Raw genomic sequence first — 14712 nt, 5'->3', positions numbered from 1 at the left:
CGCTTCCTGTGCTTAGGTTGCTTTGGAGGTGTGTAATTAAGGTTGAAATCTGAGCTGGCAACCACAGATGCCAGTGCTGCCTTCTACATTAGATGGAGAATTATTTTGCCACCTGGAATAACCATGTTCATAATCACTTTTTCCTGAATTAGGTGTAAGGGAGGATTGATGCGATTCGCTTAAGATGCTACTTGGCCTAGGAGCAGACTGAAGGTTTCCCTGTAAGGGATGAAACAGCTGACATGTTGGTTCAACACTTGACTCCTAAACGCTCTAGTTTAAAACTTTGATTTCCCTCCCCCCCGAGGCAGTTTGCTCTGTGAACAAAATGATTAATAACTGCTTGTGATGGAACTTAATATTACTTCTTTGAGTGTCTTACAGTTGAAAGAACAAAATCTGTTGCAAAGGCCACTGCTCTGAGTATTTGTATTCCCAGTGGCAAGAGTGTGGAGTACATATCTGACCAGTTGTCAAGATATGATTCCTTTTTTGTTCCCTTCATATTAGAACAATGTAAAACTGTAGCTTGGAGAGTGAGATGCAGGAAATAAACTAAATTATATTAGTAGTGCAGGCCAGAAGCTTGTCTCGCCCCAAGTCATGGGAGTTTTTGGTCTAGAGTAGTCTATGAGCAGCTTGTTTGGGGCTCTGTTAGAAGAAACACCAGGGAGAAGGCATAATAAAAAAAGTACAATGTTTTTCAAACACAATAGTGCTACTTACGAGCATGTAGTATCTGAACAAACAGGCAGTGAACAGCATATAATCCTGCACATTATGCAGTGGCATTAAATATACATATTAGTAAAGGTAGCAGATGCTATAGTTGCAAAATTGCCATGTAAGATAGCAGTCTTTAGCAGCAGGGTCCTGCTCTATGTGAGCCTCCTTCACATGTAATGAATAGCTAATTTCAGCTCAATAGTCCATGAGAGACCAGAGGGGATTGGGGAGGGGTAGAGTGTTCCAGCAGCCCTAACCAGGAGGATGTGCTGGGATGTGCTTTTAATGGAACAACATTTCTGAGCTCTTGGGGGTAAATTCATGAAGAGAAATGCCATTATGGTTTAGCCTTAGCTGGCAACTGAGCCTCGCACAGCCACAGCTACTGGCTCTCTTGCTCCCTGTGGGACAAGGGAGAGAATCAGAAGAGTGAAAGTGAGAAAACTTGTGGATTGAGGCACAGACAGTTTTGGTAAAACAAAAGCCAACACACAAGCAAAACAAAACAAGGAGGAGTTCATTCACCACTTCCCATGGGCAGGCACATGTTCAGCTATATCCAGGAAAGCAAGACTAAATCATATATAATTGTGACTTGGGCAGACGAACGCCATCACTCTGTAAGTGACTCCTTCTTCCCATCTCTTTATATGATGGGCATCATGTCATATGGGACGGGATATCCTTATACTCAGTGGGGATCAGCTGTCCTGGCTGTGTCCCTTCAACATCCTCGCTGGTGGGGTGGGGTGGGGAGCAGAAAAGGCCTTGACACTGTGTGAACACTGCTCAGCAACAGCAAAAACATCCCTATGTTATCAATGCTGTTTCCAGTGCAAATCCAAAATAATAACCCATGCTAGCCAAATTCTCATAGGAAAATTAACTGCCAAAACCAGCACAGATGGCTTAACTGTTTGTATTTAGATTGAGAAATTATTGTGACAGAGGGACTAGTGGACATGTGAAGTACCTATTGCAGGGATGAGATGGTGATTGGTTTTGGTGCCTCATCAGGGATGCTAGATGTCTTCTTGCCTTCTGCTTCTTTTCATGTGTGCAACTAGAACAGCACATCAACTAAAACCAAGCAAACACAGGAGAATTGACACTGAAAAGGTGAGCAATTAATCCCTCATCCCTCTTTCAGAGGCTGTGAGAATGCTTTTGATCTGATTAATGTAGGTCACAGATTGAAAGATTCAGCTAGCACTTGCATGGCTCATGAGCTTTGTCTTGTGAGAGGTAAGAACTAGGAGTTTTCTTTCTCAGAAACAGGATTTTCTTGCTGAGTAAGAAGAGGGCAACAGGCTGGGTATTCCAGGTTCATTGCTGATATTGCTGCATGTTTTCAAAGTATTTTAAAAATTGTCAGTCTAATGTTTAAATATTTAGGTAGGAAACTGACCCCATTTAACCTCAAAATATCCATATTGCTTGTTAGGACAAGCTAGGTCTGTGAAATCTTAAGTTTAGCTTTTAAGACTTGCTTGGAGAATTTAAGAAGGGCGTAGATACAATACAGGTCATATGGCACACTCGCATCCAAAGATTCAGACCACAGGGAGAAGGGCCAGATTTCTAAGGAAGTTGCTGATAATGCTTGTAGCTCATGATACCAGTCTCACTCCTTATCAGAGGGGGAAGCCTCCTGTTTGACTTAAGTAAACAAGAAAAGCCAGATGTAGGGACTAGTAATCCCTGCTACACAGTCTGTCATGGTTTAGTGGATGATTTCTTTTAACAATTTCTCAACAAATAAAATAACCTAAATCATAGCTGTCTTTCTGGAAGCATGGTTAAACAATTCTTTTCTTTCTCGTTTGTCTGAGGAGGATATGGATGGATGTGTTTTGGGCATCATTATAATTTTAAAATACGGACAATTCTGAGACCGTACCTAGTTGCCTTCCTTCAGATTACTCTGCTCAGAGAAAGCAGGGGATATTTGCAGAAAGGGACTGGGGGTGTTGTTGCAGGGAACAAGATGTGAGCATTTTTTCTAGATACTTGAAATTTCTTTTGAATGATTTCAAGTACAAAGAAAATAAATCTATCTGCTTTTATGTAAGAGGCCTGACTTTCGAAGCATTTGAGTTTATTTTGCTAGGACCAGGATACTGACAGTCTTCAGCCAAGTTTTCAGGTTATGGTTCTTTGTCACTGTAAGAGAGGCTAGATACTGAATTCAGCTATTCTATTTTTGTCTGTCTTCTTGGGATGCAGAACTACTCCAAATAGCAGTAAGTCTCTCAATCCAAGTATGTTGAACAACACTGAAAACTGATTCATAAGTAAGCTTGTCAGTGTCTTGCTATTTAAATGCACTCTGACATGACTAACCTGAGGTGACAGTGTTGTGTAATAATCCAGTACCTCACTGAATTTAGTACTTAGTCTTTGTCTAAGCTAGAAAACAATATTTTATTTAGTAATATCAACAACTGATGTTAGAGGCTCAATTCCTGTTCAGCTTTTCTGACACTGTGTTTACTTGCATCTGTTTCACCATCCAAATAGACATGATTTTCTTCAAGAAATTCAAGTGATTTTTCTTTTTCCCCACTCCCAATTATATTTAGGTAGGTTATGATAAAAGTTAAGAGCATAGATAGGGAGCCTTTCACTATTGTACACCCACAAGAGCGGTGTCTGCTTTGAGATAAGTAAAATCAACACACAACATTGAGTCACAAAATTATTCACCAGTGTTCTTAGTTTTGTGGTTTGGGTTTCATGTTCATCAGCAAGTTCTACTCTTCATTATTGTAGTAGGCAACCAAAGCTAACAAAATTAGGCATTAACCACACCTCCACAAGTACACCACCTGGCAGCTTATCACAAATGCAAATACTTGTAGACTAGATAGGTTATCAGAAGCTGAGGCCCAGGAAAAAATTAACACCAGGAAAATGTAGAGAGATCTCATGAAAGCAGCTTGTTTTACTGTTAGAGACACTTGCTGTCCTTTCTGTCACTTTGTTTTTATGTCTCCCTGAATTGCACTACAAACTGTAAGTTTAGTTAGTAAACATATAAACATTAAATAACTTTTAGTGGTGGTGGTTCATGTTTCTCTGTCAGAAGGTAATTCTAGGGTGTTTCTTGGCTTGTCAGTGAAAATTAGAAAATGCTGTATGTTACCAGACATGCTTTTTTGTTTGTTTGTCAATTGGATAATTTATGTACTATTAAAACCTGGTCTTTAGGTAGAAATACAATATGCAGCTATCCTGGCTGCCAGTAACTTGCTTAATAAATGACAGATTAAATTGTATTTTGCTGTATAAATTTGTCCTTCTTTCTTAAATTGTTTTCTTTACTTTATCATGGAAGCTCTGCTTTCTCGTTTGTTCAGTTCTGTTTTTGTTCTCCGTCCCCCTTCTTTTCCAAACTCCTCACTAACACATTTTTGGTGTCTAGAAAGTTTTATGGTTTTGTGGGAGTGGGGTATGAATTAGGACAAAAAAGCCTTATGTTGCATTTTATTGTTCAACCCTCTGCGTGTTAGTGAAGACTTGAACAGCATGCATGTTACATGCTGATGTACTATCTAGAAACTTTGAGTAACAGTCATAGTAAGTGTTACTTTTTAAACTTCTGAGGGCCGCAGGTTAAGAGTTAAATATTACTAAAAAACTTCTTGGCTTTTGAAAAGAAGAATGGCATGCCTTGCTAATTCAAGGAGAAGTAGTGTGTGGCTTTAGGGAAGGGGGTAGGCTCCTCAATGTTCTCTTGAAGAAAATTGCATGCTTGTCTTGTATTTTTTGAGGAGCAGCCATGTGTTCCAAATGTGCTCCCGTTCACTTAGAGCGAATGCAGGGCTTCCCCATCCGCACACACCTGCTCTTACTTGTTCTGAGTCCTTGCTGTGCACACAGCTCCCAGGAATCAGAAATGCTGAGGAGTTACGGCCTGGGAACTTTTTTTTCCTTTGAGCTAGCACACATTTCCATTTTATTAATACAAACAGATATGTGAGCAGCTTACACCAAAATTGTCTGTGCCTTTGGAAATCTATTTTTCTTATGTGAAACCTATTAATTCTTCGTTCAATGTCTGGAGAAAAGTGGTGCATGTCAGTATGGAGGAATACTGCTGTGGCAAGCATTGCCAGCCAGTTTTGGCAATGGCACTTGCTATTGCTACTGTATGTTGATTTGATTTTATTGAATAATTGAAAAGGATGCAATGGAGAGAAATGGATTAGCATCTAACTTAGCAGCAGTATGGAAAAACTGTGAACCACAAGAACCTGATTTCATACAGGACGTCAGCTTGTGTGGGTTTAGGCTGTGTGCCAGTGTTATCAAGGATGTTCTGGTTTGTAATACAAGTGACCTTTTCTGACCTTTTCCTTAAAACACTTTTATTGTTATTACAGTAGTATTTTTGGGATTCCAGTCCTCATTTGTGACTCTACTGGCCCACAAGAGCTAAAAAAATGCTTCCCCCTGCATTGGCTTCAGCCATGGAAGGGTGACTTACTTGTGTTATTGATGGATTTCTAGACTTCAGTTCTGGAACTCTTTCAACATTATGGTTTTCATGGCTTTTTCTCTCTTGCTTTGTCAGGAAATACTATGTTGTACTTCATTATTTTTGCTGGAATCCTTCGTAATGCTCTGGTGACCTGAGGAAGTTGCTGAAAACATTACTCTTGTAAAATTCATAATCCAGAATGAACAGAGCCCTACCAAAAGTCCTATGTAGTGACTTCTGGTTTTAAACTTAAAAGCCTTTTTTTCTGTTTTCACCTCTGCTTTGATTATGGATGAAATAGCAGTTCAGTGAACAGCCTGACTCCTGCAGTAATCATAAGCATTTGTTTAAAAAAACCCCAAAAAACAAAAAACCCCAACACATTGTGAATGTTTGTAATTTTGAACATTTAGTAAACAATTGCAAGAATAGAATCATGGCCATCAAGAAAGAGTTTCCCTTACATTCTGTGGCTTTTAGTGCCATTTTTCATCTGGCATAAGTGCAGTATTGAGCTCTTTTTTCCCCTCCCCTTTTTAAACAAAAGAAAATTATTTATTCCGCAGTTAGTAATGGAAATGGGAGTGGTAGTTTCCTCTTCTAGGCAAAGTATAACATTTCCTGATGGAAGGTTAGTTTAGATTCAAAATTACATTGGCTTGTGCTTTTGCATAGCCTAGATTTGAACTGCTGGAGTGCAGTCTTAAATTACTCAATTAGGTAAATATTTTCTGTTGTTGGAACAACCTAAATACCTTTTTACTGCAGGATGCCTATGTTTCAGACATCCTGGGCTGGGTTTTTCAAACTATCAAGTGTGGCTGTGGAAATCAAGACACACTCTCTCCATGAAGGAGTAATTTTCTAATACTTGAAAAATTTCTTTAGAAGTTTACATCGGTGATTGCTGTCATCTGCATTTTTAGGATTTTATCTACTTCTAGTTAAAAAATACTAATTTGATTAAGTCCTTACCAAGTGGGTAAGAAAAAGGAGTTTTTCCTGATAATAAAGCAATGAGTCAAACAGGATGTAATTTTCATGGGTTTTCCATTTTACTTTCCCACATCTTCTGTTGAGTTTTTTGCTGTTCTGTGGCCTATGTTGGTCAAATTCAGTTTGTCCTTGAAAAGCCATGCAGTCAACTACTGCTAATGCTTTACTAATATGATAGGGATGAACCCTAACTTTGGGCAATAAAGTGAAGCTGATAGAGCCTGTGTAGTATAAGCATAGAACGTGTGGTAGCAGCAATAAAGAATGTGGATCGGGCAGAGATGTGGTTGAACTGGCAGAAGGTAATTAAAAAAAAAAAAAAGTTGTTAGATGGGTTTGTTCTCTTTCTCACTCTTTTAAATCAGTAGGTCTGCTGAAGGTTTTCTTCAGTCTCAGGTAATTTCTGTTATTTTCTTTTGGTGCAGACAGATGATTCGTGGAAGATAAACCTTAACTGTTGACATACAATACCAAAAACTTTTGCTCTTAGCAATAAAGCAGTAAATAGTAACTTGAAAAAACAATTGCATTCTATCTATATGACAGGCAAGTCATCCTCTGAGTTGTTAAAAATAACTGATAGTCTCTGGATATTTACCTTTCTGAATGCAGGAGCAGTCTATTTCTCGTATGGCTTTAAGGATATTTTAATGGGAAGTTTAGTCTGCTTAGTTTTGTTGCTCTTACTCATTTGCAGTCACTTTCTCATATGTGATATTTTACTTGGGCTCTAGCAGGTAATAATAATTTCTCACTGCAAATGTGATTAATATCCAAAAACTAGTAAAAGCTGAAATGGTATCACCTTGGGAGATGGGTACCTTGGGCTATGGGAGGAATCTTCTGCCTGGTGGTTGCAGGAAAGATGTCATCTCCTCCCCATCACAGCAGGAGTGAATTCCTCCTCGAAAGCTAGTAACATATATCATTGTGCTGATCCTGTGAAGACTGGTTGTAATCTTAGTCCTTGTTCTTAGGCACTCTCAGTGTATTCTCAAGGTGCAGCTCCCTGTAGACAGTTGGCAGATCCTTATGTCTCAAGTGTTTCCCTTTGCAATAAACACAGGCCTGTGAGGTTTGCCAGCAGAGTGAAGTTTGTTTATCAAAATGTAAATGTAGATTGGTAATCTCTCCTAACCTTTTGTTTCTAGCCTTCGTTGTGGATAAATGTAAACTTGAGTGTGATGCTCGCCTATGTTTATATTCTAATAAAATTTACCTGTAAACATTTAAATGTACATTAGCTAGATGATCTGGACATTGTGGCTCACACTTTTTGCAACTGTCTTGAGTGTTAGTTACCCTTTTGTTCCTCTCGCCTTAGTTTTAATTTTATTTCCAGTTTTTATTCAGCATCAGAGTAGTTTTGATGACTGTGGTTTCACAACTTTGCAGTAGAAAGCTGCTGTATGGCAGATCCAAGCAGTTCCTCTCACCTCAGCTAGCCTATTAAGTCTCCCTCAAAGGCTTGAGGCTTACAATATTCCATGTGTTGTAAATCACAAAATTATAATTTGCTCACATTCTACAAAGATTATGATTTCTTCATTCTTGTTTTTGTAAATTGCTGTCACATGATCTCTGTGGGTTATACTATTAGAAAAAAAATGTCACATATATAAATAAATCTCCTATCTGCTGGTTTCTTACAGTAAACTGTACTTAGCTATCCATCAGCTTTGGGGTTTCCAGGCTCACACTGAGGTTTTTTTTGTTTGCTGGTGCTCTCAGGATGTGTGGTATTGAGAAAGGAGCTAGTAAACCTGTAGCATAGAGGAGCATAGTTTGTTTCAAACTGATGCCCTTTGAAAGCAACAACATGGCAAAACTGGAAAACAAAACTAAAGCAAATAACAAACCGATGAAAAGGTATGCCTTAGAGAGGTGACCTGCAGCCATGGATTGCTAGCCTTGTGACTTCACAAGACTATCAACATTCACAGTTTTAGTGATTCTTGGCATTGTGTTTAGCCTTTAATGGAAGAGACTTGTCTGCTTCAGTTCCACTTCTGCTTTGTGAGCCGTAAGCATCATTTGCCACAACATTCTAGATCACAGTTTGAGCATCACTGTGCTAGAGGACAGCTCTGTTTACTGCTGTCTGGAAAGCACCATTCCAAATACATCTCTTTCTTATACCAAGATCTACAAAGGGAATGGTACAAACATTGTCTTATGCTACAAATGCCTAAAATGGGTTTGACTGAATCCATATTAAATGAGTTGAAGTGCAGACAACTTTCAGGTTTTACATAGATGTATGTGATCTGAGACTGAGCAGTGCTGATGAGAATGCCATTTTGTAGTTTGTATGGTGTTCCTGCGGGGTGAGTTGCAAGTTGTTTAACTGCAGGGATAGCATGAAACCATGAGGGACTCTTCAGGCCATGTTAGTTTGTTGCATGTTTTGTTCCAGACAGCGTGAGCTGCTGCAGTCTGTATCTGTCTTAAACCAGTCCAGATCTGATATAACTGTTGGGCAGTGGAAGACATTTTCCTATGCTATTTGCTGTTTGCACAGCCTTTCCTTCTTTATAGGGAAGAGTAATCTGGATGGATTTATCCACAGTCATTCCTGACTCCTGTTTGGGCTGCAGTGATATGTGTCTGCTTTTGAGCAGCAGAGATATGATCAAACCTGGCTTGGAGGAGTATTGGAGGCTCTTGTCTAACAGGTGTAATTAGTTGACCAGTTGTCAGACTTGGAGATCTGGGCTGGAGAATCTGGAAGATTGGTGTTTTTAAATGCAACAGTTGAACTCAGTGTTGGGAAAAATAAATCTTGAACAAGTCACTAAGGCTGCCTCTGATGCAGTGTGCGTGTTCTTGTAAGTGTGCCAGTGCTAGTGAACCTTCAAGTTGTCAGTGTCCTTGGACTGTGTGCATGTCTTGCTTGCAAAAGTACTGAAATACCAAATCCTGATTATTAACTTTATGAAAGGGAGTTGTGGAATCCAGGTGATTAGTTGAGACAGATCTGCTGTTAGTGTTTGGGTGCAGAGGTAGTGCTAATTTTATTATAGGTGGCAATGATGACAAAACATAAGTTTGTCTATATTCTATGCATTGGTCAGAAACAGTAAATATTTTATCTACATAATTTCTCTTACACTCTTAATTTCTTTTCCAACTCCTTAATATCTTCATATTGGCATGTTTAAGATATGGATGAATATTTTTCATTTTAAATTGATGTTTTCTCTGTTTTATGAAGAGGTTGTCAAAATTAGCTTCAGGCTAAGGTGGCATGCAAAATTTTGACTTCATAGTAATTTCAAAGTGTGTTGTTGATCTGTTCTTAGAGTGAAGCAAAGTTCAGACAGAATTGAATGTAGGATGCTACTTTGCCATTGCAAAGGAAAACCATTTCTAAAAAGACAAACTTTGAATAGCTAAACATGGTTTAGATTTTTCTTGTCTCGGGGGTCGGGGGGGGGGGGGGGAAGTAACCACTGATATAAGTATGAAAAGATAGCTAATGGTCGTACTTGGAAATGACTTGCCGGAAGCATTTCTGTCTGTTGTTAGGTAGGCAGATGAGACAGAGGTGTTTACACTTTACCCAGTGATTATGTGTTTGCCAAGTAATATAGTAGTCTGAATAAATGCTAGCTGTACGCCTGCAAGTTATTTTAAAGGTTCTTAAAGGCAGAGAACAATTCTGATAACCAATGTAAAGTTATATGTAGGTGAGGTACCTGCATAGGTCTTGCATGCTGAATTACCCAGCTCCCAGAAGAAGCTCTTCCATTTTTTTCTTAGTAAGTAACTTAATCTGCTGGCCTCTTCTGTGAAAGTAAAACAGCTCTCGTGTGTTCCTGACTAGCAAGCTGTATGTATGTATATATAGGGGAAAAGAGTCAGTGGATCAATGTTAAGGAGAATATTCATTTGCAAATACATCTGGTAGTATACTTCCTGATTTTAGGAGAATGGGTACATAGTGGGTGAGGCATGGACAGTGTTCTCAAAAGGCACGACAGAAAGCTGATCAAGAGTACCATTTTTTAAGCTTTGGGGTATTACTGTAATCCAGTTCTGACATTTTTATATTTTTCTGTTAAAGATAAGCAATATCCAGTGGTGATCTGTGGATGTGTTCCAACCAAATCCCTCAACTGCAAGTGTAAACTTAAAATATTCTATTGGTGAGTTTGTTTGGTTTTTTTTTTTTAGCCACTGGAGTTATCGACTGAACACACACACAGACATAGACCAGACCACCTCCAGCATTTTACATGGCTACTTCTGATAATTCATGGCTACTTCTTGTTCATTTTGGTCTGTATGTTTTCAAAATGCCTCTTTGGACTTGGGCATATTGAGTATGATGCTTTTTAACACTGACATTAGAGATTAATTAAGCTCATGAGATGTCATTAATGATGCTTATTTGGTGCAGTAACTGAGCTACTCCTATTAGGTAATGAAACTCAATATTTCAAAATTTGCTTCTGACTTGAGTAACTAAAAGGCTACCTGCTGCCGCTTCTCCACTTGACGCTGGGTTTTTTCCTACCCCTTAGCTTGTTGCAGTGTTAACTTGCTTTTGTTTTAGTCTAAAGTGGTAATTTTTTGATGTTGTTATGACAGGCATATATCCTTGTGCTAGCAAATACTGCATTGTAATAGTGTGAATTTCCAATCATCAGGTGGCTTTAAAGTCCCAGAATATTTGTATTCAATGACTTGAATGCTGTCTAGCAGATTTTGGCAAAAGTTTCTTTGTAAAAATCACTGACTTTTAAATGCTTTCTTTCTGATGGCACTTTGGCACAGTTCCTTTCCAAAAGTATGACAGCTGAGAACACTTCTATTGACTATTAAATAACATTAGAGATGTGTTTGACGTGAGTGTCCAACAGAAGCAAAGTAATTTTGTAAAAGAGCTTTGTTTTATATATTGCCTTAGTGCTTCAACTGCTTTTATAAACATGTATTTGCAGAATGCACAGCCTCTGTTCATTGGACGTGCCAGCCAAGCTTGAGTTACTGATCACATGCTAGTTTGAGAACAGTAAAACATTTCCAGCTGTCACCACTAAAGGAAAAGGTGAAATGTGCCTTGTATATAAATAATTCACTAATTCTGTCATGAGCACGCTTTTCTGCCTGCAGCTCTTTTGCTGTCTTTAGCTAATAATGAAAGAGCTCTTTAACTAAAAAGTGAAATACCATTGTTCTTGAAGTTGTTTAGAATAGATGAGTATTTCTAGCAAAGGTTCTGTAACTTTGGTAAAAGAGAAATTTTCCCTTTGAGGGGAAGTACTTGTTTAGGGTGAGGGCTTGCAGGATTTAGCTGAAGAGACCTTTTCTGCTCCTTTGGACCTATTAGTGAAATGTCATTTTCTTCAAGTTCCCACACAGGTGACTCCTGTTTTCTTTTTCCAGGAGCATATAGCATCTTTCTCCTTGACAGGCTGTAAGTTACTGCTGGTGAACACTTTTTAGCAAAGCACAGTGCATCAGCTTCTTACTGCTACAGACTTTCCATACTTTTGGAGGAGAATATTAGATGGTTAGGTTAAAAAGAATAAAATTAAAGCTAGATGTTCAGTATTGTACAATGTTGAGAGTCAGTGGTGAAGATGTCAATTGATTTCTTGCAGGTAAAATTACAACAGCCTTACCAGTGCTTCTGAGCTGAATTTTCCTGAATTGTTTTTTTCTGATATGGGTAAAACTTTTTAAAGGTCATACTTACTAACAGTAATTTCTTTCTTTAAAAATGCAGACAGATAAAGAGGAGGAAAACAATGTTTAATAATTAGGATACATATCCTGGTCCAGTAGTTAATATAGAGCTACATCTTTAGCCTCCAAGAACAGCAGGTGGTTTTGTTTAAACTCTGGGTAAGTTAAGAAGGATAGGTTAAGTAAGGTGACTGTATTAGTGCTGTCATTGTTTAGACCAGTATCTGTGTTTCTAAATGTTTCTAAATTTTGGTGCTTGTAACATTAATTATTAAAAAAAAGCCCTCAGTGGAGAGGCAGCTATGACCCGTTCTTTGTCTCTGAGCAGTGCGGGGATTTAAGGGCAGGCCCAAGTATTTCTGGAGATTTTCATGTTTCCAGGAGGGTTTTAACTTTTTTGAATGCTTGAACAATGTACTCACAAATTGAAAGTGGTAATATGGTTAGAGTGGCTGGTTGGTCTGTTTTATTATTACTTTGCATCAGTTTAATAGAACTGGGTGTTTTTCTACTGTAATTAATAGGAGTTCAGGTATTTACAAAGAGTAGAAAGGAGAAGGATCAGGCTCTGTGTTCAAGTGTTAGACTTTTCCTCAGCTCATGGATTATAGTTTTTTTTTGTTGTTTTTTTTTTTTTAATGTAGGCTTCGCAGGAAAGTGGAATGAAAATAATCTCGCATTGCAGTTTCTTTGGGACCACCAATCCAACTTCCACTGACTGGGAGTGAACCAGAAATAAGTAGAGTTGGTTAAACTTTACTAGAGCCTTTTTGAGAGAAGGCACTTAAAGAAGCATGCTGTGACTACTTAAAAACCAAAAGGAAAGACAGAGGAAGGAGCTCATGATGTGAGGGGCACTTCCACTCCCTTTCTCTCAACAAGGGGTGAGTGGGAGCAAGAATACTGCTTGAATCTGGTCGTATTCATCCACTGGCTTTCCTGTCTGTGCACTTCAAATTGATTGCCTCTTCAGCCTTGACTCCTAACTATTTGGGAAACATACCATTGCAAAGTCAGTGTTAGTGTGTGCATATAGCCTTCTTCAGGGTGCAGTATGAGAGTACTGCAGTGATGCTTACTGCATAACCTGCTCTGAAACACTCCACATAGCATAAACAAAAGGAAAAAAATAAGGCATTTCCCTTTGTTTCCTCTAAGAAGAAGAGCTTTTTAAAAACTATTTGGGATACAGCATTTTGGGTTAGAGCTATATATTTATATGTCTTGCTTCCATCTCTCCCCCCATGTCTAATCTTCATGTGATAATGCTTCCTGCAGTACACGTCTTTGGTATTTCAAGAATATTAGATCAGGTTTTGACACTGGGGTAGGATGGGTTTATATTGTTTTTATTGTTGCATAACACCTTACTTGTATCCGTCTCAGATTTTATATCTACTCTCCAAATCTAAGACTGGTACAGCTTTGAAATTGAGTTTCATTGCCCTGTATTTGTATATCAGATTCATTGCTTGACCTGAAATCAATATCATGCTTATGTAAAACTGAAAAGAAACCTCCTTATTCTGCTGTTCAGTGCTAAAGCATTGAGAGCCACACCTGGGCATTCATGTTGGACAAACAGGTGGTTTTAGGTTGAATCGCCAGCATTTGGGATCTTGTGTTGTGCTGACATATGCTATATTTGCTGAAAGAAACATCTTGCTTAGGGTATACGATGTCTTCTTATAGTACATACAGATGTAGCTGTTTTGCTTTGTGCTTTATTATGCTGATTGAAAAATAGGACCATAATGCAGACTGAATATGCCTCTGGAACAGTGTGTACGTGTCTCATTCAGTGTTACAAGTGTGACATACTGTGTATTGGTAGCAGCAGTTTCCGTGTCCAAAATGCTGCACAGACATAGCTGTTCTGCCAGATCACTTGGGTGATTGTGAGCTTCAGCATGGGTTCAGTGGTGGGAGACATGAAAGCAAAGGGGATATGTGACTCGTCAGTGAGTCAGTTGAGACTAGAACCTGAGTTCATGCCACTAGGGTGCACTACTTCCTTCTCACTTACTGAGAGAATGCTTGATTTTGCTGGTAGGTGCTGCAGGCTCCCTGGTAGGGGGTTTGGAAAATTGCTGCCAGTTTACTGAGTAGTTTAATGTTGGTCTTGATGGGATGCTGCTCTGCTTCTGCAGCTGTCATTTACCAAATAAAAGGTTCTCTTGCTGTCAAACTTCTATGAATGTTGGGATGGAATGGCAGAGGGCTTGTAAACTAACTTTGTACTCCCCTTTTGATTTTATTGGAGATGAAAGAGGTAATGTATGGAAGAAAGGATTAATCATATTTATAATTAAAGCAAGGTCTATGAGATGTATAGTTTTTCATTAGCAAAACTTTCTTGATAATGACATAAAATATTTTACATATATCATTAAGTTCTCTTTTTCTCTGCACAGGTTTCCACTTGAGTGGCACAGTAACAGAGCCTGCAATGCAATCGGAGCCAGAAACTGTTTGCAATGTAGCTATCAGCTTTGATCGTTGCAAGATTACCTCAGTGACCTGTAGCTGTGGAAACAAGGACATATTTTACTGTGCCCACGTTGTGGCACTCTCTTTATACCGGATCCGCAAGCCAGATCAGGTCAAACTGCATCTTCCCATTTCAGAGACACTCTTTCAAATGAACAGAGACCAACTACAAAAATTTGTGCAGTATTTGATCACAGTACACCACACAGAAGTTTTGCCAACTGCTCAAAAATTAGCAGATGAAATTCTTTCTCAGAATTCAGAAATTAATCAAGTCCATGGTGAGTTTGATACTTGTCCTTCCTTTTGCTTCATTTCTACTT

The 14712-nt window shown here is 38.7% G+C and overlaps 1 protein-coding gene across 3 annotated transcripts in view; it reads left to right on the top strand.

The window, feature by feature from the left end:
* The window catches only part of ZSWIM6 (zinc finger SWIM-type containing 6), a 110002-nt gene that overhangs the window by 46742 nt on the left and 48548 nt on the right, over positions 1-14712 (top strand). For all 3 annotated transcript variants that reach the window (XM_040089373.1, XM_040089371.1, XM_040089374.2), the window contains exon 2: positions 14314-14670. In XM_040089373.1, the coding sequence (XP_039945307.1) occupies positions 14314-14670 (357 nt within the window). The remainder of the gene's footprint in view (positions 1-14313; positions 14671-14712) is intronic.

The sequence above is a fragment of the Hirundo rustica genome, chromosome Z, assembly GCF_015227805.2.
Source record: "Hirundo rustica isolate bHirRus1 chromosome Z, bHirRus1.pri.v3, whole genome shotgun sequence".
Lineage (NCBI taxonomy): Eukaryota > Metazoa > Chordata > Aves > Passeriformes > Hirundinidae > Hirundo > Hirundo rustica.
The sequence above is the reverse complement of the archived record's forward strand: the minus strand, read 5'-3'. Positions and strand labels throughout refer to the sequence as shown.